The 26,170-nt window shown below is 48.5% G+C and overlaps 1 protein-coding gene across 5 annotated transcripts in view; it reads left to right on the top strand.

Annotated features, from left to right (window-relative positions):
- Positions 1-26,170, top strand: part of FRMD4A (FERM domain containing 4A) — a 341,961-nt gene that overhangs the window by 274,419 nt on the left and 41,372 nt on the right. For all 5 annotated transcript variants that reach the window (XR_011076055.1, XR_011076056.1, XR_011076057.1 and 2 more), the window contains exons 12-14: positions 6,142-6,218; positions 11,366-11,504; positions 17,398-17,539. Coding sequence is in view for 1 of the 5 variants with exons in the window: in XM_068561738.1 (XP_068417839.1) it covers positions 6,142-6,218; positions 11,366-11,504; positions 17,398-17,539 (358 nt within the window). In the remaining 4 variants the exon portion in view is untranslated. The remainder of the gene's footprint in view (positions 1-6,141; positions 6,219-11,365; positions 11,505-17,397; positions 17,540-26,170) is intronic.

The following is a 26,170-nucleotide window of genomic DNA, read 5'->3' as shown; positions in this document are numbered from 1 at the left end:
GTTGATTCTGAAACAGAAGCACGAGACCTATCTTCATAAGTTGGTGGGGTGCCTCCCTAGAGTTTTAAAAGCCTGATACAGAAACTATAGATGGTTTTAAACTCCATCATGAAGTTAGTTCCTATATCGTGGATACAGTCTGCTTTGTGTATGTCGCATGCTCCCAACTAGGTTGTAGGCGCCTTACACATACAAACATATGTGAGTAGTCATGTCCTTTCTCTGTCCTATTAGCATAGGTTCATGCAAAGTAGACGTCACAACTTGAATATTTGGAAGAGGAATGGGGATTGGTTGTTACCTAAACCCCCAGGGCCTTGTTTCTCTCTTTTTTGAGCATAAGGTAAAATGTATTGAATACCCATGCAACCGATATAGAAACCTCTGACATATGGTGTTAACCCGCTAAAAACAGCGCTGCTTCTGTTGTTCCCTAGAATTAGTTCTTGCGTGACAGTAAAGCCTCATCAGGGGACACCTGATAAAATTCTCTGAACGTGCAGGCTTGGGGTTTCTGTGTTGTGCTCCCATTTTAACTCAAGTCCATCCTGTTGGGGTTGAGTGATTCCTTTTGTCCTGTATCCCTCACGATGTGTGGCAGCTCATTTTTATTTGCCGAAGTGCATAAATACACCTGGAGATGAGTGAGTGACAGCCCTACTTCTAGAGGGTGAACAGAGCAGAAATGAAATCAGGAAGTGGGTTTTTTTTTAGTTGGTATGTTTCATCCTGAGTTCAGAGGTTATTCCTGGCTGTGAGTCTGATTCTTCTTACGAGAGAACTCCTTGCTGGTGTTTGGAAGGCAGGCAGCCAAGAGCCTTTGGAGAAGTGATCACTTCAAGATCGGCTCGAAACAACTCTGTTCTTGCTCATCGTCGGGTCCTCCTGGTACGTTAGAAAGAGCCCAGGACAGAAGTCCCAAGAGTGGGCCCGGCATCAATTACTTATTTAACCTCTGCCCCCCACCCCGGCCTTGCTCTATCTGTGGGAGATGGGGACTGGCCAGATGGCTGACGGGATTCAGTATAATGGTCCCTCTAGAAGCAGCAGGAAGTTAGTCAGAGAGAGGTCATTAAGAGGCTTGGTGACTCAGCCTCAGAGACAGGAGGAAGACGAGCCCAAGTCCTGGTCAAGAATCAGAGCCACTAGAGCGGGCTTCCTCTCAAGCCTTTATTTCCGCCTCGTTCCGAGAGCTCACCCACCACCCCACGTGCTGTGCTAGCGCCCAGTAAACACTGGCTGTGGAGGAAGTCTCAGGGATCCAAGGCCCCTCTGCCTGTCCCCGCTGTGCCTTCACCCACTGAGAAAGAACAGGACATGAGTCCTTCTTGGCCCTGACCTTCAGCGTACACAGGATGTGGGAATCTGGCAGAGCAGCTACTAGGACCCAGTAACCTGGTCCTGCTCGTTAAGTGTTTTTAGTGCATCCTGCTGTGCTCAGGGCTCAAAGACTCTATTTATTAGCCACTCTTGTCTGCTTTCCGTGGATAAACGTTTCCCATCTCCTCTTTTATACATTATGACATTGGGGCCCGGAAAGGGGAAGTGGAGGGCCTGTGATCACTTGGGAATCACACATCTGGGTCAGAAGCCACGAATCCACATCCAGGACCAGCCATGGTCCCAGCCATGGCGACAGGCACGCTCTCGATGAAACCGCTTCTGGATGGTTTCTCTATGTTTTTGTTTTCCAGGCAAGGCCAAATTATTAAGGCTGTTCTTTTTTTTTTTTTTAAATATGACATCTTGTCATATTGAATATTTTATTTATTTATTTATTTATTTATTTATTTATTTATTTATTTATGGCTGTGTTGGGTCTTCATTTCCGTGCAAGGGCTTTCTCTAGTTGTGGCAAGCGGGGGCCACTCTTCATCGCGGTGCGCGGGCCTCTCACTATCGCGGCCTCTCTTGTTGCGGAGCACAGGCTCCAGACGCGCAGGCTCAGTAATTGTGGCTCATGGGCCCAGCCGCTCCGCGGCACGTGGGATCCTCCCAGACCAGGGCCCGAACCCGTGTCCCCTGCACTGGCAGGCAGACTCCCAACCACTGCGCCACCAGGGAAGCCCATTAAGGCTGTTCTTAATCATGATTCTTGTTGTTTGTTAGTCCCTGATGGAAAGCTGCGGATACTGAGGCATCTCTGTATGGAAAACCAGAAGAACCCAGGTCTCTGAGACAAGAAAGGAGTGATATGTATTATCGTTTACAGCCTGTAAAGGAAAGAAAATCCAGTGTGTAGGACGGAAAAGATGTGGCTTTATACTTCCTACCTAGAGTCACATTGCTGCTTGTTTGTAAAGATCATTCCACTCATAAAGTTAACCATCCATTAGTGAGTAAGAGCTGTTCCCACTAATTGGGGGACCTGTGGGGAAAGGAACAAGTTAGAGGTTAGAGTAATGGGCCAGGTGCCCTTGATTCCTATTTCTGGTTCCTTCACTGACTTGCTGTGTGGCCTTAGGCATTTTCCTCTAATTTCTCTGGGCCTCGTTTTCCCCAAGAAGAAAATTTCCCACTTGGTCTTCTTGGGGGGATGCTAAAAGATCAAAGAAGAGACATCTGCTTTTTAAAGATGCCCGGATGAAGTGCATTAGAAAGGCCTTTTTCATAGGTATTAATAAGCCCTTTGATTACTGATAGACTGTGTGTTTGAGCTTTTAGGTACCTCCTTGGGCAGAATTGGCCAGAGAAATTAGGCAAAATCCTGAGGGCTCTAGCCCAGTTGTAACCATCATTGTGTGTCCGGCGAGTCTTTATGGGGTGCCTTTAGCTGGTGATGATGGGTTATGATGGCTGCACTGAGCCCGGGAGGCTCCCCCGAAGTGACACAGACGATCAGGGGCCGTCCCCAAACCAGCACGTCGGAGCCCAGTGTACCCTGTTCATAAAGGGAGGCCCGGTCAAGCGTCTGCTCTTTATCTGCTTGTTGTTCAACTCTGCCAGCGTCAGAGGGGAGGGTGTGGTAGGTGGGGTCCCTGTGCCCACTATCAGCCCACCTTGGTGCATGGGGGCGTCCAGCTGCCTTCATCCCCCTGTTCCCCAACACCTCCTGTCTCCCCGAAGTGGGGGGGAAAGGACAAGGCCATTGTTCCCTCGTGAGCACCTCCTCTTGGGATCCTGGGACCTTCCTATCCTGGAAGACTGCCCTCCTTCCCTCCCTCCCTTCCCAATATTTCATTTGAAAAAAAAAAAAAAAGATCCCTGCCTAGAGCAAACATGAGGCAAAGCCACTGCTCTACCCGCTGTTGGAAATGTCTACAGACAGTACATCCATCCTCCTGGGGAGATGCCAGGAGCCAGGCCGTCAGGGTTCAGTGCTGAGAGAGCAGGAATCTGGGCAGGGGCAGCAGGTGGGAGGGCCACAACAGAGCCCAGATGGTTTTGTTTTGGTCCTTGGCAGACGTGAGACTCTCCACACCAGCAGCATGGGGGAGCACTTCCGGGGAAGGCCCGGCGTGTATTCTGTTTTGCAAAAAGTCGGGGAGGGAGGAGTTGCCAGGGAACCCCCCGCTCCCTGAGTGTTGGGCTTTGGGGTTTTTCACCAGGTGGGGGGGCTTCCGACCCAAGGCCCAAGAGAGGTGCTCGCAAGCACACCCACAAAGAGAAAGCTTGTGGAGGTGTGCCCATCAGATGCACCTTCCCCCAAGCGCTGCCCAGCCCAAGACAGCGCCCGTGGCATTAGCACCGGTCAGGACCAGTGACATAATCTGCAGGCCCGGAACAGAATGAAAATGCAGGGCCCGTTGATCAGTCTTATTGAGAATTTCAAGATGGAGACAGCAGAACGTTAAAACCAAGCACGGGGCCCTCAGGTCACACACCTGTGAAGCGGGTCCTGGGCAGGTGGGTTCAGCACAGGGGCTGCGGGTCCCCCTCAGGGACGAGCCATCTACCACTCACCCCTCTCTTCAGAGGAAAGGTGGGGGCAGGGCACTAAATCTGTACACTTCCTTGAAGATTTCCAGGATGCAGATCATGAACCTTTATGGTCTTAAACCCTGACAACAGGGCTTGAGTTTAAAAAAAAAACAAAAAAAAAACCTTAAGAATTATTTCGGTTGTTCTGGAGTTAATCTCCTTTATTCGCCAGGATTTGGGAGAAGTAAGAACAACTAGGAATTGCACTGAGATCCGAGTTCATTGAGCATTTACTTTGTACCGGTACCGTGCCGAGGATCTGTTGCCTCTACCTTAGAGGAGCGTTATTGCCATTTTACAGACGGGAAAACTGAGGCTAAAGGAAATGCAGTCACTTGCCTAAGGTCACACAGTTTGGATATAGGGGAGTCAGGATTCAAACGGATGCAGTCGGAGTCCAGAGCATGTGTCTGGCCACGTTGTTCTGTGTACTACCTCCAGGTTATAAGGTTAAGGAGCTGTGAGTTCCGGTGCTTTTGTGTCTGTAGCTAAGTTCAGGTGGACCATCTGCATATATCTAACAATGGGGGGGTCAGAGAGGAAATTTTCACATTTCACTGAGGGATTTAGCGGAGCATCAGATAAGAGCATAAGACTCAGACCTGGGACTCAAGTAACCGACTACACAGGTGGCATTTCATCTGTGATCTGACACAAGGCTATCTGAGCTCGTGTAGGACTTGCTTTCCTTGGAACTGACCTGAAAGGAGAAAAAGAAGTACAGTTTTCCTTGGACTTCAGAGCAAAATGTACTCCGAGCTGGGAACAAAAGAGGTAGCTCTGGAATCAGAAAAAAGACATGTCCTCCTCCCTATTAATCAGACAAAATAATTGTAAAATTCTGCACAACGGGTTGTGAGAAGCATGCAGCCATTCTAGAAACAGTTTTTATTCCAGCCCAGTTTGACAAAGGGGCGAAGTCCTCTGGCCAAGCCGCGAGGAGCCGTGTCCTGGGTAGAGCAGGGCCAGGTGGCTGGGACACAGCAATTGTCATCTTTAAGGAGAAAATGTGAGCAGATCAGAGAGGGTCAGGGGCCCCCGTTGAGAGGATGCTTGGGTCTAGGATGAGACCTTAAAAAGCATTTGCCTTAACTGAGTGGGTGAAGAAAGGGAGGATCAGGGGAGGAATCGGCCACTCCCAGGATGAAACTCTGACCCTTCTTTGGGGTCAATAAACTCAGATTCTCAGTCTATACAAGGGGCTACAGTATGCATCAAATATAACTATGAATGTTACGGGCATAACTTGAACCTCTTTTGACATTTCTCAGAGAGTTTAAGTAACTTTCTTTTTCATCCAATGAAAGAACCCCCTTCCCGAGTAATGCTGCAGCCTTGACTACTCCCAAACATCTTAGTTATTAACAGGCGCACTCGTCCCAGGAGGAATGTCCACCAGGGCCAGAGGGGCCCATCAGGCAGTGCCAGGAACTCTGTTTAGCTCCCACTGTTCAGAACTGCCTTAATTTCGCTCTCTGCCTCCCTGAGCGCAGCAAGCTCCTGGCTGCAGAGTCCTGCCAGCCCCAGGACTCCTGATATTCTTTGTGCTGCAGAAAGAAGCCGGGCTTGACAGGCTCATATTGTTATCTTGAGTTGCCTGCCCCCAAATAGAGTCCTAGCAGCCCCCCCCCCCACCCCGCCCTTGTCGGGGAAGCTTCCCCAGGCGCCCCAGATCACCAGGGCGAGCTGGGCTCTTACACATTCATGGGCAGGAAGTAGAGTCCCGAGGGGAGGCTGGGAATGTGACCGCCTTCCCAGTTCGGCCCTGGAGGGAGGAAGCTTGGTTCCGTATGCAGGCAGATGGCTACTGGTCCCTCCCTCCGCCAGCCCGCCCTCCTCTCCCCCCACCTCCCCCTCTCCTTGGAGGGAAAAGTCTGCAGAGCTGGGAACTGTCTTGGAGAATTCAACAAAGGCCAAGCAGAGCCGGGGAACCACTTGAAAAGAACTTGTTTTGTTCCCGTTGAGAAGCCTGCAGGAAAATGCACAGCCACATTGCTGGGGTTTTGAACTGAAGAGCAGCGTGCGTGTGTGTGTGTGTGTGTGTGTGTGTGTGTGCGTGTGTGTGTGTGTGTGTGTCAAGCAAGAGGCACAGGAGGTGCAAACAACTGTACCGTTTCAGCTTTGATAAGGAAACTGCCAGCTGTAAGTTCAGCCGCAGAGGGAGGACTACAGCCGTGAACCGCCCACTCTTGAACTTCAACTGTATTGTTTTCTGTCCAGATATTCCAGTGGAGGCAGTTGGAAAACCTGTATTTCAGAGAGAAGAAGTTTTCTGTGGAAGTTCATGACCCACGCAGGTAAGCTAGACAAGTCCTTTTCTTCTGGGAGCGTGTGGCCTCGCTGGCATATTACTTATATTACTGTTTCTGTGCTGTCACTGTTCATGTTAATTTGGGGGGGGGAAGAGGATGGTTGATCGGGAGAATAGAGTTCAAATAAGACAGCAGAGCTTTGTTTTGTTCTATGCGTTGAGAAATACAGTGGGTTCGTGTGTGTGTGTATGTGTGTGTGTGTGTGAAATTAGCAGTTCCACGGTCATCTCATCTGGCTACATGTATTACTTGCTCATACGCGTGGAGTTGTCTTTACAAGCCGGGGCATTTTAGGAAAGATTTGTAGCACTTCAGAACAATCACCAAATTAAAGGGAGCGGTGGTCTGAGTCCTTCTAGGAAGTTTCTGCCAGAGGAGAGTCTGAAGGATGGCTTGTCAGAGCTCCTGAGAACATGTCAGGTTGAAGAGTCAGCAGCAGAACGAACCTACGGCGGAAAGAGTTGGGCTAAATTGTTTCATTCCGTGAGCTGTGATTTTAGGGTGTTCGCCGTGGTGGGTAGACGTGAAAGAAATACGAGTCTTTTTCTCTCCACCTCACATTGTATCCCAGGGGGCACTCGGGTCAAAGTCAATGCTCTCCAAGTCCAATGCCAAACAATAGGGTCCCATTTTGGAATGCAGCAAGCCCGGCGTGGAAGGTTCTCGGGGCAGCATGTACCGTGGCTTTTCCTTTCTTTGTCTGCTAGTCCTAGAGTTATAGGCAGCCCAGAAGTGGCAGCAAAATTCCCTAAAAACAGACCTAACGCTCAAGGATAAATCGCTTTCGATAGGTCCAAAAGCAGACTTAGAACAAGAAGGTAGCCCTGGGAAGACAGTGGAAAGATGAGGCCCTGTGGAGGAGAAGGTGTGGATGTTAGGTGCTGTCCGTACCCCAGCAGCCCTGGTTCGGGAAAGAGGGGCTGTTGGCATCAGTCCCTCACACGCATGGCTTCTGGGCACTCAAGCCGAGGTGCCTCCCAGAAAGTTCTCAGCATGAGAATAAGATTTTGCCCCATCAGAGGATGAGGCTTGTGGGGTGATGTCCGTTCCTGCAGCCAGTGATAACCCAGGAGGACTGCTGTGCCGCTTGCCTGGCCACGTAATCTGCGTGAAACAGAACTCCCCCCGACACCCCGTGGTTACTATGCAACAGGCAAGCGGAGAACATCTTAGAGATTCGTGTCTCGTTGTCAGGTGATGATAGAGAGCGTTGGCAGTATAACAGCCTGTGCAGCGTTTTTCAGGGTCCTGTGATGAAGGGTCTCAGGATCCAGAGACCCTGTCTCTGCAGAGCAGGAACGCATTGATTCAGGCCAGGCAGGGGGGCGAGGGATGCTGAAAGTAATGTCCCAGAATGAATGTTGCCACAGTGGGTCAGATGCAGAAAGCGGATGATTGACAAAATAAAGACTGGAGATTGGATGGTCTAAGAGGCTGAGCGTAGGACTAGCCAGACTCTCCAGGCCTGTGCTCTGCTGGGAATTCTGCTAATGCAGAGGCACCTTGGACGCATCCTGGAGTGAGTGGGCGGCGGGTGTGTGTGTGTGTGTGTGTGTGTGTGTGTGTGTGTGTGTGTGTGTGTGTACTCGTCGTGTTCTTTCTGTGTCTGGGTCTATTGTCCTATTCGTGATGTAATACTACATTCCCTTCCCTTTCCTAAGACCCAGGGATATTGGAAACAGTCCAAACCTCATGTTACTATCATGTGGGCTTTTAGCCTATTAAATGAAAGTGATCAATCTCACATTTGTTGAGTAGCTCCTATGTCCAGGCACAGTTACGTGTCCTGGGGTATAGAAGGAAGCCCTGAAAGAACTTCTAGCACAGTTGGAGAGACAGAAGAAGGAACTTGATGTTTATTAAGTGTTTACTATGCACAGTCACTGTTCTAAACACTTGGATAGTTATCTCATTGGGTCCTCGCTATAACCCCAGAAAGTAGGTACTAGTATTCCTGTTCTACTTGGGAAACAGGCACAGAAGAAGCAGAGTAACCGGCTCCAGGTTACAAAAAGCTAGTTAAGGGGTAAAGGCAGGATATGAACCCAGGGAGTCTGGATCCAAAGCTCATGTGACTTACCACCATGCTATACACAGACAGCGGGTACCAAGTGCCAGATGGCACAGCCTATAAATGCTGAAGGTGGCCAGGCTGGTCTGGGGAGGCTTCTTGCGAAGGAGAAATCTTAGCTAAGGATGTAAAACTCAAGGTGGGCCCTCAGGGGGATAAAGATGTCGGGCAGGTGGGCCTAAGAGAGAAGTGCAGGAGCCAGAGGCAGGCTGAGCACAGAACATGAGCATGTCCCCTCAAGGAAAGTAGTCCTCTGTCAGCCTAGAGACACACAGGGAGAGGCAAGGGGAGACAAGGAGAGGCCAGGGACGTGGCTTCCTTGATGGCAGCGGTGGAAACCCAGGTTGACAATGCCTTTAAAGGCACCTTTTCCAAATTCTCAGCAGGGCAGGCAAAGGGGATCGTTCCAGGTTAGCTACTTAGTTTAGTGGCCAAGCCAAAGCTCCAACCCCATCATCTGGGGGGTTGGAGCCCCACCTGGCGCTGCAGTAAGCATTGCTCTACGGCCTCCTGGCTCTGCTCCAGTTAAACCTGTCATCCTGCTGCTGTTGCCTTGTTTATTTGAACACAGAAGAGCCATCTAATCAACTGTACTGTGTTGGGATGGTTCAGGGGTCATCCCCTCCCCCAAACCAGGAAGGAAGCCAGGACCAAAGTTATAGGATGGCAAGTGTGGTGCAGAATCGTGTCCTGAAGATGGATGTCCTGGGACACTGCGAGGGCAGGGCATGGCTCGGCTGTCCCAGAAGATGCTTCCAGATTTGCTCTCCTGGACCGCTGTCCTAATCGATACCCAGCGTTGTTTCTGCGGTTCTCTGGGCTTGGCAAATATTCCGTTTCTAAGGTTTTGGCAAAGCAGGAGAGTTGGTGGGGGTGGGAAGAGCCTGAAGCAAGCAGTGTAGAGAAGAGAGAAATTCATAATCAAGCAGGAGAAACACTCTGAGAGCATCTGATTTAGGTGCTCCTGGGAACTCCCAGACCAGCCAGCCTCTTCCCTCCCCTCCCCCGCCTTACCTGAAAAACACACCTAGCCTGGCACTGCTCTCACTACTGCCCCTGAAATACATTTCAAGTTACTTTTCCTTTCCAATTCACCTTTTCTGGGAGAAAAAAAAAAAAAAAAAATGAATTTACTCCCAGGATCAGCCATTGCCACGGAAGCCAGAGTGAGTATTCAGATCAGTTTCTTTTTACGCGTGCAGAGACCATGGGGGTTTCCTCCTCACTCTCTTGCTGGCTCCTTTGCCATTATTTTTAATTGTGTGTTCCTTTGTGAGCTGGCATTTTCTCTTAACTTTAGTTATAACCAAAGGGAAGAATAACACCCTGCTTAGAATCAGTAGAATTAACGAACCACCAGATTTGAATTCCTCCTTAAAAGTTGGTCTGGAGAACACCTACTGTTAAATCTTGAGCCCCCAGGGGAAGGTGATCAGAGCAGCTTCTAGTCTTCAAGGGAAAACTTGCCATGAAAATAATGTGATTATTCACAAGTCCTGACTACCCCAAGGTTCATCCAAATGAGATAGCTCAATCTTGAACACACATTGTTCTTCTGATGTGCACATAAGATACCCCAAACCTCACCCCACTGTCCCATCACCTTGCCCTACACACACACACACACGCACACACACACACGCGTGCACGCACATGCACGCACATGCACACACATGTATGGAAACACATTCTCAGATTTCACTTGCAAAATCATGTACCCATCCTATAAAGTATACTTCGCTGAGAACATAATCATATAACTCTTTTTCCCCTTGATTCCATTAATGTGATGAATTATGTTGGGACCGTTCTTTCCCACCTTCAGTTTAAAGTCTGACTGCCTCTCTGCTCCGTGCGTATGTCCTCCACATCTCCTACACAGACGTGTATGTGGACATGGGTAGTCGGTCGGCATTGGCCGGGCTCATTTCTTTCTGCCTTTCCTCTCCTGATTCTTTATACCCCACCTGCCCTCTGAATATATTTGAAACTGATAACCAACTTTCGAGGAAGATGGCATGAGAGTCATGTAAGGAGCCCTGATTGCCTTAGATGCTGTGGCAATTAGAAGAGAATTTACTCATCCTTCACCGTAGGCAGCTTTGCCTGGTTAATACAGGACATTGTCAAAGGCTTTTCCTGTCTCTGAAGTTTGTCTTGGCCCAGTGCCAGGAGCTGAAGACCAGAAAAGACCGTCCCGTGACCTAGAATGACCCGTCTGATTCCAGACAAGGCAGAGGCTTAGCCAAATTCTGAACCCTAAGGAGCCAGTAAATCAAAAGATTAGCATGATTCACGGTAGCCAAGATATGGAAACAACCTAAGTGTCCATTGATGGATGAACAGATAAAGAAATTGTGGTGTATATTCACAACGGAATATCATTCAACCTTAAAAAAAAAAAAAAAAAAAGAAGATCCTGCCATTTACAACAACATGGATGGACCTGGAGGGTATTTTGAAGTGAAATAAAGCAGACACAGAAAGACAAGAACTGCATGATCTTACTTATAGGTGGAATCTAAAAGAGTCACAGAGGCAGAGAGTAGAACAAGAGTTACCAGGGACGCGGAAGTAGGGGAAATGGAGAGAGATGCTGGTCCAAGGGTATACAAAGTGCTAGTTATGTAGGATGAATAAGCCTAGAGATTTAATGTACAGCCTGGTGACTGTAGTGAATAACACTGTATTATATACTGGAAGTTGGCTAAGAGTGGATTTCAGGTGCTTTCATCACACACACACACGCACACACGATGGTAACTGTGTGAGGAGAGGAAATGTTCTTTAGCTTGACTGCAGTGATCACTTCACTGTGTATATGTATCAGTACATCAAATCATCATGTTCTGTACCTTAAATAGAATCAACTCTTATTTAAAGAATAGAATGAAAAGATGGGCTCCGCCAGCCAGTTCCGTGTGTGCGTGCACGCGTGCTAATCTGTTACCTTTATGCCGGAGCTTTTAGGACCCAGTGGGTTCTCGGTAGAAGCTGTTGACGGAGGATCATAGCCCCTCATTGTAAGCGTGTTTGACCCTTCTGATTCTTGCTCTCCCAGGGCTTCAGTGACGAGGAGGACGTTTGGACACAGCGGCATCGCAGTGCACACGTGGTACGCGTGTCCGGCACTGATCAAGTCCATCTGGGCTATGGCCATTAGCCAACACCAGTTCTATCTGGACAGAAAGCAGAGTAAGGTAAGTCCCTTTCCTGGGACTGGGAGGGCCTCTGACAAGACCAGACCTTCCCCTGAGCTGTGAGCAGACGAGGGCCCTTGTCTGGATCTTGTAGCTGGGGGGTTAGGAGTTGGATGGCTGGGGAGGCCCTGCATCCCTTGCTCTGAGATGTGCACAGGTGAGACTGGCCTTTTTAGGACCATAGGAGGCAGCTCCTGAGATCAGCTCTTGAAGAGAACAACATGTCCTCAGCGACTTGGTCAACCACGGTCAGAGCCACTCAGACCATTTGCTGCAGCCAAGTAGGGCCCTTTTGAGGAATTCCCCCCGTGCTTTTGAACCTCAGGAGCCTCTCCTGGAAGTAAGCAGTCAAGTCCTTTTGGGTGTGTAAACAGTGGCATATTGTTTTCCTTTTGAGGGAAAAAAAAAAAAAGGAACCATTCGCAACTAATAGACACCACCTAACTGTTGAGGATAATTGCTGTGAAAACCCTCCAGGCTTTTCCAACTGCCAACTCCATTTCTTAAAAATGCAAAACCGGAAACACTATAATAATAATAATTAAAAAAAAGGGCAACGAGTCTGTTTCCCTAAGGTAGACCTGGAGCCTCAGGCCGTAGTAAACAGTCATCCTCCAAGGGAGGTTTGACCCAGCCCCAGTTCAGACACACACATGGGCGCGCTGGGAAAATGACGTCTCCTTGGTTCACACACAGCTTATATCAACCCTCTGCCCCCTCTTCCTCCAGCCTTGTCTGCCGTGCTACCCTTGCCTTCCCCGCACAAGCCACTCCCATTCATTACCCCTCAGGTGAAGAGCCATATCAAGATGGGCTCTGCACCTTTCTCAGGATCCTGCTGGCTTGGGCCAGGTGGGGAGTGGAATACAGAGCTTCAGAGGGAGATCGACCTTGGCCCCTGGTCTAGTCAGTACCACCACCTGTGGGAGGTTTTATCCCATCCCGTGCGTCCTAGAGAGGGGAGGAAGTGGCAGGACCCTGGGCTTACTGGGCCCAGGATTTATTGGATTGGTGCCCTTTTGGATGCTTGTGGCTTCCTCTTTTGCCTTATTTTCCTTCTGAGTGGAGTTGCTCTTTCCCTGGCTTGCGGGGAGGATTGGAAGGGAGAGAGTTGGGGTTGAGTGGGAGGTAAGAGAAAGATAGTAAGAAAACAGGACAGGAAGAAAGCAAACAATCCCTCAAGTCATAATTCAGTTTCAATCACAGCCTTTCCCATGTAGGAGTCACGTTCTCCTTTGTAACACATTTTCTCTTCTCCTAAGTCTTCTTCCTCCCCCCCTGTTTTGGTCATTTTCGGGGGGTGAATGGGAACAGTGTGGAATATTTTTGTTGCCAGGAATAATGAGAGTATTCTGCATCACTCCTGGTGATGGTGGGCATTGGCACAGGAATTTGAGGCCCGATTAGATCCAAAGAAACGGGGCCAGAATCTTTTGACTCATGCTTTAGATTGAGACAGTGGTTGGGTGTCAGTGTTTTGCCCTCCAGTGGCAGGAGCTGGAGGTCAAAACCTGAGAACATTGATTCCATCCTCCGTATTGTTTGGCAGTGCGTCATGAGGGGTAGAGAGTCTGGCAACCCACCTGAACCCCACTGCCAATTCCTCTTGCGGGCAGACCCTACACACACTGATTTTGAATGGGGAAAAGAAAAAGCCTATCTCACCCTAAGGATGGTATATTAGCTGTTAGAACTCCTCCTCCCTGTGCTGGCTTTTTACATTAGAGGATCTATGGGGTAAGGCAGGAGGCCCATACTTAGGGCTCTGCAACCCTGCTCTCAAAGATGGTCTTGCTCTGCAGCTGGAGAAGCCTTATTCAGCAGGCTTACAGGTCAACCCATTGATGTAACAAGTAAACCTCAAAAAGTAACTATCAAAAGATCACTTATTAACAAGAAGTGTCTTTCAAGAGACCAAACCAAATGCTCACAGCAATAGGGAACTTTCAGCTCGGCCACCCCTGGGGGACTGAAGGAAATGCACCTACTCCCTGGAGCAGGAGAATTTTCCCCAGATAAGCTCTGTATGTTCATAGTGCTCCGGAGCCCATGTATTTCTTGTTGGAACTGGTTGCTCAGCCTGTGGTGACTGGTGAGGAACAAGTTCCCCCATAGGGAAGTCCAAGGACTCTGCCTTCCAGTTCTCTGACCCCGGGCAAGTCTTTCCTCGCTCCTGCTTGCTTTCCACAGTTAGAGAACAGCAAAGGAAATTCCTGACCAGAATCACTGATCAGTCCAGTGACACAGTGTTGGTGAAGTTGCTTTAGAAGATGTGTGCTATCTGTCACTATTATCATTACTAATCCAACATACTGTTCCCTGGCCGACACCTGTGTGTAAAGTTTAAATTCTCTTAAAAGTTCCCCCAAATTAAATCAGAGATGATCAAATTCACCTTAGGAATTGTGTTACAACACCTTTCATTTCTGGAATGTTCTTCAGACAACAGTGATGTGACCCATCTGCAGTGGGCAGGATGGTTCGGGGTGAGTGATGGCTGGCAGGCCTGGAATGAAGTGTTTTCAAATATTTCTGAACAGCCAGTGTTGGCTGGCATACTGGCCATTGCTTCACACTCTACTGTATCAGGCCATGCCAACCATTCCTCTCTCTGAAGTGCTTCAGCAAAGCCCAGGCCTCCCGAGAGATGCTCATGAACCCCAGAAACAAGTGCCATCTAGTGGTTGGAGCCAGCAGGGGTGGGTAGCTGAGAAGTCTAGTGTCCTTCCCCTGGCACTTGGTTATTTTCTTCTTTCAGGGTCCTAGTGTAAATCACTTAAGAAAATCTCTCTCTCCTTGTACCTCTCTCTCTCTCTCTCTCTCTCTCTCTCTCTCTCTCTCTCTCTCTCTCTCTCTCTCTCTCACACTCACACACACACACACACGCCCGCCCGCCCGCCCACCCACCCTCCATCACCAAAGACAGGGCAGAAAGAGGCCGTATTGGTTCCTTTCTGGCAGCTCATTCAGAATGAGAGGCTGTGCTGGCATCAGTCACATTTGGTAAATTATATCCGCTGACCCCAAAGATCAGAAATGTTGTCAGCTAGATCCTGCCAACATACGAACCCCAGAGCCAAGGAATGTCTTGTAGGGTTCGGAGGAAAATACTTGAAAGCTTAAATTGTTTAGTCACTGTTCCTCTGAATTCAGATTGAGGACTTGTTGAGTTGGCCCCCAGTCCAAACATCTTTCCTTCTTCTTAATCTTTTTTTTTTTCTTTTTTCCTGATCCAGTCTGCTATTCTTCATTCCATCTAGATCAAAAGCCAAGTGAAAGCATGTCAGGAGCCAGTTAAACCGTGCTTACAGAATACCCATAATAATACTTAGTACAGCAAGACCCTCCGAGCAAAACATCCAAAACTTTGGAGACTCTTTTGCTTGGGCACAAAAACTTGACTTTATAAGGAGAGAATCTCCCCATCAATTCATCTCCTCTTAGTGGTCTCTCTCCACCTGGTCTATTCAGTCATTGTGATATTTCCATTCTAGAGAGAAGCCAGTAATTTCCTAAAACTTCTAAGAATCTAGTCTCCCTTGGGAAGTGTATCTGTTGTCCCTTTTCTGTATTTTGTTTCCTGCCTCCGAGATTGGTGTGGCAGGGCTGGAGGTGGGGTGGGGACAGGTCTTCCTTGAGATTAATGAGATCCCCCAAAATCTCCAGTTGAGTCATTCAGTGAACCTCACTTAGCAAATTCCTGCCAGGCCCTGATTTATACCCTATTCCTATTCCAGTGGCACTGGCCTTGATGTCTAGCATCTAATTTCGTCCTGATATCACACCTCCGTGGTGTGGGTTTTAACAGCTCCATTTGACAAACAGGGATCTCAGTATCAGAGAGGTTGAAAATCAAGGTCAAACTGTGATTCACTGGGAAGAGCCAAGATTTCAGTCCAGATCTTTCTTACTTCAGAGCCCAGGTCCTTCAGCAGGCTGAAGTGGTCTGTGTCTTCATGAGTTATTCTTGCATAAGTGCAAGCATGGGCTTCTCTTGGTAAAGCCTGGGCCTTGGTAAAAGAATAGTGCTGAAAGAAAGGAAGTGACGGATTGTGCTTTCTGTGCTTTGCTCAGAGGCTAAAACTCAGCCAGGTGGATGCAACTGATATACTGTGTCAAAATGAAGCAGAGGCGCGCCTGCTTTCTGCTACAAGCCAGAAAACCCTGCGAGGGGCTGGCAGCTGGGATTATATTATGAGCAAGGAAGCCCTCACCCCAGGAAGGCAGCCTGGTTCTGAAGGCAGGGACAAAAGTTGAGGTCAGAGAGGAGACATCAGTCAAGGAAGGACCAGTGAGATAGAAGAGGGTAAGGAGGAAAATGGGTCAGACCCGGTGAACAAAACAAACAGAAAGTCTCAGCATTTCCTCTGCCCCTCAGACTCTCATCTCATTCACGTGAGGAGAGTACTTGGCGGTCAGAAGTCATTGTCTTTCACCAATTTTGGCATCAACACGGAGGCCAGAGGAAGGGCAAGGCCTCAGGGTTCAGACAGACCCTGCTGGACCACTGCGGGCACCTGGGCTCAGGATGTGAATAAGAGGGAGCCGGGCACTGGTCTGCCCATCCTCCGTGGCTTCTCCTGTGTGGCGGACAGACCTAGTCTCACACCAGTGAACACGCATCAAAACCTCAGTTGGGACCCTCAGCTGGCTCCATCCTTGCATCCCTGCCTAATCACCAGTGGCCACAGAAAGATTAGCACATGTACAGGTTATACTAGGATTTATAGTTGTTTTCGAAAAGTCCGCAGTGCAGCGAAAGCCGCTTCCTGAAGCATTGTCACAAATTGATTTCTTGAAGAAGGAAAAAAAAAAAAAACCATCCAACACACGCAGGGCACATGCAAACCCACCTCTACCTCCCAAGGTGGGAACTAGAGCAGAAAGCTTCACTGCAAACAGTTGATTTTAGGAACGTAATCGTGAATGCAGAGTCCTTTTCTAATTGCTCTAACTTGCTGTTACTGTTCGACAAAGTGGGCCAGTTAATTTGTAGAATAAATGGAGTGGACTTTTAAGCATAATCTGAAGACTTTGGCTCGTACGTTTAGGTACCAAAATAGAAGCAAAGCACCGTGTCAGGTGCCCCCTTGGTGGGAACCGAGCATCCAGATGAGCATTTGTTCCAGAAGCCCTTACACACCACGCTTACACACCACGCTGGCACACCACGCTGACACACCACGCTTACACACCACGCTTGCAGGCTGACAGTGTGGTCGCTTCCCAACCCTCTAAGTTTTCACGGCTCCGTGGCTAATAATTTAAGAGTTTAAACCACCTTAGAATTTACTGGAACTTCATAAATTTGCTTCAGACATCTCTTAAATCATTCACAAAGCTGAAAATTATTTTTTCCCCCTTCTTTTAAGCACAAAATCACAGAAAATTGCTACTGTTCGTTGAGAGCTATGTAGGAGGCGGAAGGGAGGGAAGAAGAGGGGGAGGGGAGGGGTGGAGGGAGGCCTTCACTTGCCTGCCTTCTTTTGACCCTAACAGAACCTTGAGCGGTAGGTGGTGCTTTCCCTGTTTTATACTCGGGAGTCATGAGGCTCCGTGAGGTTAAGTCCTTCCCCAAATCAGGGCTCCACCGAGGTCTGTCTGACTCCGAAGTCCGCACTTGTAAGCCCTGTACATACAGCCTGTGGGATAACAGTCTTCGAAATTCCTCGCCGTGTCACCTCTGGAGCCTTATCTGCTCCCACCGGGAAGCTTCAGGGCATGAGCCATGGGCCCTGGGGACACAGAAAAATGCGGCAGTTCGCAGGCCGTGAGGCCGTTTGCTAGATCTCGGGAAGACAGGCGGGCGAGCGAGCGATCGCTGTCGTCGGCGTGTCCTGGCTGGGAGGGGAGCGTCCCCCGTCTAACCTGTCCAACCCGGTGGTCTCTCCAGTCGAAGATCCATGCCGCCCGCAGCCTGAGCGAGATCGCCATCGACCTGACGGAGACGGGGACGCTGAAGACGTCCAAGCTGGCCAACATGGGCAGCAAGGGCAAGATCATCAGCGGCAGCAGCGGCAGCCTGCTGTCCTCAGGTGAGCGGCGTCCCCCGCGGACCCCCGAGAGGGGCCCCCCGGGGGGGGGGGGCGTGCTCCGAGGAGGCGGGGCTGAGCCGCTGGCTCTCACGTCCTGAGCAAGGTTTGCGGCCCAACGGGGATCCGAGGAAACGGCCGAGAGTATGACCGCGTGGAAGCAGGGGAGGGGGAGAAGCGGCAGTAGAGCCTCACGGTGTGGGAAGGCCACCTAAGTGCCTTCGAGCAGCCCCCAGAGCCTTCCCAGTGCTGATGGCTGAGCGGCAGGAATGCCGGCTCCGAGGACGGAAGGCGCGGGCTGCCTGTGTGTCACTCAAGGAGAATTATACGAGGAGGGGCTGAAGGTCAGGGTCGTGGTGCTTGCTGAGTGACCTACATTCTGTTCCCAGGGGGACTTCTCGAGGCTTTCCAAAGTACAGAAAACCCTTGATCGTTTGGAAGGGAGAGACCTGTCGCAGAGTGTGGTCTGGTGCGCTTTGAAAGGGAGGGTCAGGGGATCTGATTGCCGTCTGTTTCTGCCGGGCCCTGGGTCGTTTGTCTTGAGGTGTCGGGAGGGGCAGAAATGCCCCGAGGTTTGAGATGGGGCTGGACTTCAGGAGGAGGGATGCCATTGGCTGGGGTGACAGGAAGGGGAGCGGTTTTGAGTTGGGCAGGGAGTGAGAGGGAGGCAAAAATTGTCTGGAACTGTTAGAAAAGTACAATGCAGTTCGCTCCCCAGGCCACGTGGTCAAGGCCTGATTATTCTGGGAGCCAGTACACACTTCCTTGCCCCCGAGCCAGAGAGTAAAACAATAAGTCTTTGCCCTACCTCATCTTCCAGGGTCATCTCTGTACATGTGGTGACTGCAGACGGTAACAAAATAAAATAAAGAAAGGAGAAAGACAGGAGGGGGTGGGGAAAGCCGAAAGCTGCCTAGTTAGCTCCTGGGCTGGTGGAGTCCAATCAGAGCCAGGGAAAACCTTCAGACCTGAAGGGCGAGGGTGAAGATGGACAGGCCTTTCTAAGGTCCTGGGAGGACCCAGGTCATGTGTCCACGGGGCCAGGCGTTTTATAAAATCTGTGAACGTAATACATTTTGCATTCTTTTTCTTAAACAGAGCCACCAAAATTATGTAGGTTTCAGGCTCCACGAAGTTGTTTCTGCCTCTGCCAGATCACTGTTAAGGTTCACCGTAAACCTCTTGCTGTCCTGGATTCTTAAAAAGTTTTCATCAATACAATGGGCCAAGTAATCATTGTTTCTGAGGCTTAGAGGTTTACAGTGAAGACCGTGGACAGTGCTGTAGCAAAGAGAATGCCGTTCAAAGTCCAAGACCCCTGCCTCGATTTCCAGCCACTTCCTTTCCCCTGCAGAATGATGACGGGCAGGGCCAGAGTCAGCCCTGTGATTGTCCTCTAGACATCCCTATTCCCCGTTAAAGCCCAGAGTCTCAGATCTGAGCCTGGATTTAATCTGTCCACTGTCCTCCTAATCCAGCCACAGATGAGCCCGCCTCTTCCTTCAGCCTCAGTGAGGGGTGCACCCCTGCTGTGGTTTCATAGCCCCTTGGAAATCTACGTTCGTTCTGAATGTGGCGTGTTATACCCAGGAGAATAGATTCTTCCAGCTCAGGGGTTCCCTGCCCTCCAAGTGCATCGGAACCCTTGGAGGGTTCGTTCCAACTCAGATGGCTGGGCTGCAGCCCCCGAGTGTCTGATCTGTAGGTCTGGGGTGAGCCTGGGAATTAGCATTTCTAGCAAGTTCTGACAAGTTCCCCGGTGATGTTGATGCTGGTCTGGGGACCGCACTTTGAGAGCCACTCTTCTTGCTGAAGAAGAGATAAAAGCCTGGGGTGGGTGTGCAGCTCAAGATCAAGGAACCTAGGTCTCCCCACTTTTACATCTGTGTCCTGGTCCACGTGCTCGGGACCTTTGTCTCTGGCAGCCGCCAAGGGTGCAAACGTAATAGCAGGTAGAGAGGAGGTGGTGAACAGGAGCCCCAAAGCGTCTAACACGGAACTGACACTATTCAACCATCAGAAATGAGATCCAGGGACTTCCCTGGTGGTCCAGTGGTTAAGACTCTGCGCTTCCACTGCAGGGAGTGCGGGTTCCATCCCTGGTGCGGGAACCGGGATCCCCAGTTTTTTTGGCAGCACGGCCAAAAAAAAAAAAAAAAAGGAAAAGAAAGGAGATACCGAGATCCAGGCATCTTCAAGACTGGAAAGCAATTCCTCTCTGTTACCGCCAACAGCTTGACATTAATAATCAATCCCGTGGGCTAGGAGATGAATCAAAAGAAAACTTTCCTGCTTGAGTCCACTCCCACGCCTATTATAAGCATCTTTATCTCAGGATATTAGTGCAATTTTTTCATGTCTGATAACTTAGTGACGAGGACCCCGGGCAAAGCTGTTTGGGCATCGATGGAGGTAGCCGAGGCCCCCTGCCTGCCCCACGTCTGCGGTGGCTCCATCCTTAGGACTGAGACCCTCGGCCTTTTCCCTGCCCACCTTCTGCTGCTCAGCCAAACAAGAGGAAAGCTGGGCAGACGGGGGAGGAGGTGGCGAGGTGTGAGCCGTGCCCTATGACCAGGCCAGGGAGCACTTCAAACTCAGCCCAGCCCTGCAAGTTAGGTCCTGAAGAACGGTCCTTAACTGCTGAGGCTCCGTGGGGAGGTTTCCCCCGCTCCGACTTAGGAAAGGCCACGGGTCAGTGGAAGGAGAGACCTTGCACGGAAAGTGTTCCATCAGTCAACTCGGGGAACTTCTAGGACCTGTCGATCTGGCCATCACTGCCACCAGGTCTGTGATTGCTGCCCCTCTGACTTTTCATGTGCAGGAGAAGATGCCTTCACCTGAGGCCTTGCAGTCCCACCTGGAGGGGACAGTTTTCCATCCCCTACCAGATGGAAATCTAGGCTAGCCTCCCACCCGTGCTTTTCATCCTTTAGTGCGTCCTGCCTGACTGCGTGGGGAGAACACCTTTTAGTGATGGGCTCCCACAGAAGGAGAGGGCATCGCTCTTTCGGGATGGCCTTGGTTTAAGCACTCTTTTTTTTTTGATAGAGGAAGTAACTGCAGTGGTTTTTAAATTTATTTATTTATTTATTTTTAAAATTATTTATTTATTTGTTGGCTGTGTTGGGTCTTCGTTTCTGTGCGAGGGCTTTCTCCAGTTGCGGCGAGCGGGGGCCACTCTTCATCGCGGTGCGCGGGCCTCTCACTATCGCGGCCTCTCTTGTTGCGGAGCACCGGCTCCAAACGCGCAGGCTCAGTAGTTGTGGCTCACGGGCCCAGCCGCTCCGCGGCATGTGGGATCCTCCCAGACCAGGGCTCAAACCCGTGTCCCCTGCATCGGCAGGCAGATTCTCAACCACTGTGCCACCTGGGAAGCCCTAAGTACTCTTTTTATGACACTTTCCAGACCCTATGATCTACCTCTCACTCAGGAAATAGGATACAAATAACCTAGTATCCTATTGGATCAATTATTGTCTCTCCTTCACCTACTGCCTCATGCTAAAAAAAAAAAAAGATGGTGTCTGATAAATAGTCCTGAAAAGCATTTTGAGAAACTGATCATCACTTGAGAATTCTTTCTGCTACCTCTAACCCTGTGCCGAACACTCAGTAGATGTTCCATACACAATTTTTAAAATTTTTTACATGATTTCCCCATCACTCATTTATTTACTGACTGGAAATTTGTACCTTTTGACTCGCTTTACCCATTTCACCCACCCTCACCCCCTGTCTCTGACACCCGCCAGTCTGTTCTTTTTATCTATGAGCTCAGGGTTTTTTGGTTTTAGTTCGTTTGTTTTTAAAGTCTATGTATCAGTGAGATCAAATGGTATTTGTCTTCCCCTGATATACTTCACTTAGCATAATGCCCTTGGGGTCCATTTATATCGCAAATGGCAAGATTTCATTTTTTTTGTTATGGCTGAATAATATTCCGTTGTGTGTGTGTTATAGTTACAATTTCTTTATGCATTCATCCACTGGTGGACACTGAGATTGTTTCCTTGTCATGGCTATTGTGAATAATGCTGGTATGAACGTGAGGGTGCAGATATCTTTTCCAGTTATTGTTTCATTTCTTCAGATAAATAGCCAGAAGTGAAATTGCTGGGTCATATGGTAGCTCTATTATTAGTCTTTTGAGGAACCTCTATACTGTTTGACATAGTGGCTGCACCAACTCACATTCCCACCAACAGGGTATGAGGGTTCCCTTTTTTCCACATCCTCGCCAACATTTGTTGTGTTCTTTCTGATGATAGCCATTCTAACAGATGTGAGGTGATTTCCCATTGTGGTTTTGATTTGCATTTCCCTGATGACTGCTGATGTTGGGTATCTTTTCATGTACCTGTTGGCCATTTATATGTCTTCTTTGGAAAATGTCTGTTCAGATCCTCTGCCCATTTTTTAATTGGATTTGTCTTTTGTTGTTGAGTTGTATAAGTTCTTTATATTTTTTGGATGTTAGTCCTTTATCAGATATATGATTTGCAAATATTTTCTCCCATTCAGTAGGTTGCCTTTTCTTTTTGTTGATGGTTTCCTTTGTTGTGCAGAAGCTTTTCACTTTGATGTAGTCCCATTTGCTTATTTTTACTTTTGGTGTCAAATTTTAAAAACTCATCACCAAGACTGATGTCAATGATACACGAATATTAAAATTAAATTTTGAAGGATACTAGTAAGAATCCTGCATGTGCTGCATTTTAAGACCCTTCTACATTCACAGAGTGTGTGGTAAGATCCTCGTTCCTTGCCAAGATCGCTCATAAACCTGCCACTAACATTTTCCCTCAAATTGTACTGTATCGCTTTTGTCATGATGGTATCAGACCTTCAGAGGTTAATCTTGTCAGACCAGGCTCCTCCTGCAAATACCATCCTTCCTCATTATCTTTCATTTATCCTTCCACCCTTGTCTGTACCCAAATTGTGCCGTAACTGAGCCGTGTAACCACACTGTGATATTGCTACTGTATAATCATTTTTTCTAGCTCCCGAACTTTGCTAGGGACTATGCATAACACTTAAAAAGTTACGGCTTCTCTCCTCAAAGAGTTTGCATACTATTTACTGATGTAAAACAGAGATAAAATATTTCCAACTCTTAGTAACTTTTAAGGTGATTTTCCTATTTAATAAGAGTACATTATTACAAAGTACTGGACTTCAGTCATTTTAAAGCTATCTGAGGTCTCAGATGCTAAAGAAATGTTATTGATATCATTAAAGAAGTCAGAAGTCCACACTTATTAATGACCTGAGCCAGGGGCTAACATCTCAAAAAGAAAAGGTCTGCAGAGTTGAAATGATTTACTAAGGCTCGGGGCCAAGACGCTCTGAGTTCTTCGGCGGTAACACCCAGGGCTGTCCCGTGGGAGACCTGTAGTCCTAGTAGAGACCCTTAGAGGTGCTGAGCCTTCTGAGCTGTGTCGGATTAAAAGGGGTCAAGCCCTCACCTCCCAGAATTGCACTGGATGAGATTCAGACCCTAGGAAGGTTATGGAACCCGCATCCCAAATCCATTCGTGAAGGGGCTCCGGCAGGCAGGCTTTGAAAGGAGGTGAGGACCCTTGTCCCAGAGCATCCCCTGGAGGAAGGGACGTTGAGGCAGCTCAGGGTGCAGCCCCCCTTCCAGGCCAGCAGAGCCCCACCCCCACCCCCATCTTGGTCTCCTCACAAGCTCTGCACCTCTGGGTAACCAGCCAGCCTGTTGCCTGACCACTGCGGGGTGGGAGAGACGGGGTGGTGACAAGCAGGGGACGATGTAGTCACTGTGCCCTAGGAGAGCCTCCAGATTTTCCAGGGTTCAGATAGAGTTTGAGAGGACAACTGTGAATTCAAAACATTTGGTGATGATGATGATTTCAGAATTCAGAAAAAGCATCCGAAATCCTTTCTGTGGGAACTTTAAAGGGTTTATTCCTCTCTTCCTTACCCCCATTTCTTGAAATCTCAAAAACAGATGGGAAAGGGGAAAAAAATGGAATGACAAAAGAAAAAACAAAACAACTGCATGCTGAACATGCATGGCCTTTCCATAGCTCCTCTGAAAGCGAGAAAAAGTGTAGGATTGTCCCAGCGTTGCTTCTGGAATTTGCCATCCCAGAACAGTTCTGGTTTCAGTAGGAGGGGAGGGGCTCAGGGAGATGTGTTTTTGCTCTCAGCCGATTTAAAGAAAATGGCACAGACTTGCTTAGGAGACACCCTGTGTTCTGCAGGCCCATGTGGGTTGTGCATTAACTGCCCTCAAACAAAAAAATGTTACTGCACATCCTTTCTTAGAGGAATAGAACAATGAGACTGATGCTGGCTTTTTGAATGGAAATACAGGGCCAGAAGCCACCCACTGTCTCCAAAAACAAAATGGCATGTTGTGTCTATAAATAGGAATTGGGCTGTGGGATTAATGATACAGCAGTTGAGTCATCTTCATTGTCAAGGGCAGGATTGCAAAGAATGTGGTGATGGATATTTGGTTAAAAAAAAAAAAAAAAAAAAAAAAACGAAATATAACAAAACCCTGCAGTCTGCTGGGATCCCCCGGCTCTGTCTGACCCTTTCCGCTCTGGAGAAAAACATGTTGTACTGAGTGTAGGGCCTGCTCTGCCTGGGACCCATCCACGTCCATGACTCAACTCTTCACACGTTCGCCCTCTCTGAATGCCAGCACTTCCTGCCATTGTTGGGCAGTTTATTAATAACTAACATAATAACGAGGGTGCCAGCTGTTTGCTGTCTCTCCTTCCAGAGAACTGATCTGATAGGGGTCTGCCAGCTTTGTGGTCAGGGCTGTATTCAGCTTAAAATACACGGCCTGAAGTTGGTATCAATCACATGATGTTTGGGGGCTTTTTTCTTCTTCTTTTCATCTTCATCCCTTTTTTTTTAAATATAGATTTTATTCCTACAGTTCAAATTTATTTCCTTTATGTTTTGCAATTATTTTATGTCAATTTTTTTTTTAATTGGGGTATAGTTGTTTTACAGTGTTGTGTTAGTTTCTACTGTACAGCGACGTGGGGTTCCCTGTGCTATACAGCAGGTTCTCATTAGTTACCTGTTTTATACACATCAGTGTATACATGTCAATCCCAATCTCCCAATTGATCCCACCACCACCCCCCGCCACTTTCCCCCCTTGGCGTCCATATGTTTGTTCTCTGTATCTGTGTCTCTACTTCTGCCTTGCAAACCGGTTCATCTGTACCATTTTTCTAGATTCCACGTATATGCGTTAACATAACGATATTTGTTTTTCTCTTTCTGACTTACTTCACTCTGTATGACAGTCTCTAGATCCATCCACGTCTCTACAAATGACCCAATTCCGTTCCTTTTTATGGCTGAGTAATATTCCATTGTATATATGTACCACATCTTCTTTATCCATTTGTCTGTCGATGGAACTTTGTCAGTTTTTTTGCTGCCCAGCATGTGGGATCCTAGTTCCCCAAGCAGGGATGGAACCCACGCCCCCTGCATTAGAGGCATGGAGTCTTAACCACTGGACTGCCAGGGAAGTGCCATTTTCATGCTTTCTTTTTGGCTCTCATTCTATCTCTTCCCTCTGTTTCTCTCCAGCCTTTCAAAGGTTCTGTTATCGGCTGCCTGTCTCTTCTTAAGTCTAATGATGCCCAGGATTCCAGGGGCCTTTCGTGTTGGTCCCGGGCTCAGTGCCCTGCAGATGGGCTTAGCCGGCAGCACTGCCAGAGGGCTCGCCTTCTGCCAGGGTGTGTTTATATGGGACTGTGTAACCGGTGAGGGCTGCGAAATCTCTTTCTGTGGAATGGATGTTTCTGGCCGTGGCTTGAGCAGGACAGGCCTGAGTCAAAATTGTGAGAAGACAGAATGGTTGTCCCTTTCTGCTCTCTCACTGGGGGTAAAAACAAACCTAATAAAGCCATTTATACTGATATAGTTACACCCTCCCGTGTAAAGGAATATTTGCCTGCTAAAGAAAACCAGGGCAGAATGATAATCTGTAACCTAAGTGAACGACTTTGATGGAATTTTAAAAACTGAAAAAGAAATATCGCCGTCCCCTCCCATAGCCTTTGCTCTCTCTTCCCATTTATTGAGACCAGCCTTCTCAATATTACAGTCGAATCACAGAATCTTGGAGCCAGAGGGATAAGCCCCCTTATTTCACAGTATAAGAAATGGAAACCGTATAAATTAACTCATAACAGTAGTTTCAACTAGGTGGTTTACCAGATGCTGCTAATTTTTTAAATCAGTGGTTCACTTCTCTCCCTCCCTCCCGCTCCCCCAACCCCGAACCTTTCTCTTTTTAATCACCTTTGTACCCTTCACCCTTTGGTAGAAGTGCCACTGAGCACTTTTTTTTTTTCTGAGTCCCAGAGACTCTTCGCTGCCACCAAATGGTGTTTATTTTCAAAGTGCTCCCCTTTCACTGCTCTTTTACGTGCACTGTTTTATTTTTAAAATATCCGACCCTAATGAAAAGTTCTCCAGGCGTGCACTTTTCATGTGAAGAAATCACATTTCATTCCCGGAGACGCTCTCCAGAGATCACACACAGTTATCCTGAAATCTGCCAGGTGGCTTTATTTCCCATGTTCTCTTAGGACATCTTTTCTGTAAGGAATTCATAATTGAGGA

The sequence above is a fragment of the Eschrichtius robustus genome, chromosome 1, assembly GCF_028021215.1.
Source record: "Eschrichtius robustus isolate mEscRob2 chromosome 1, mEscRob2.pri, whole genome shotgun sequence".
NCBI lineage: Eukaryota > Metazoa > Chordata > Mammalia > Artiodactyla > Eschrichtiidae > Eschrichtius > Eschrichtius robustus.
This window is presented reverse-complemented; position numbering and strand designations above follow the sequence as displayed.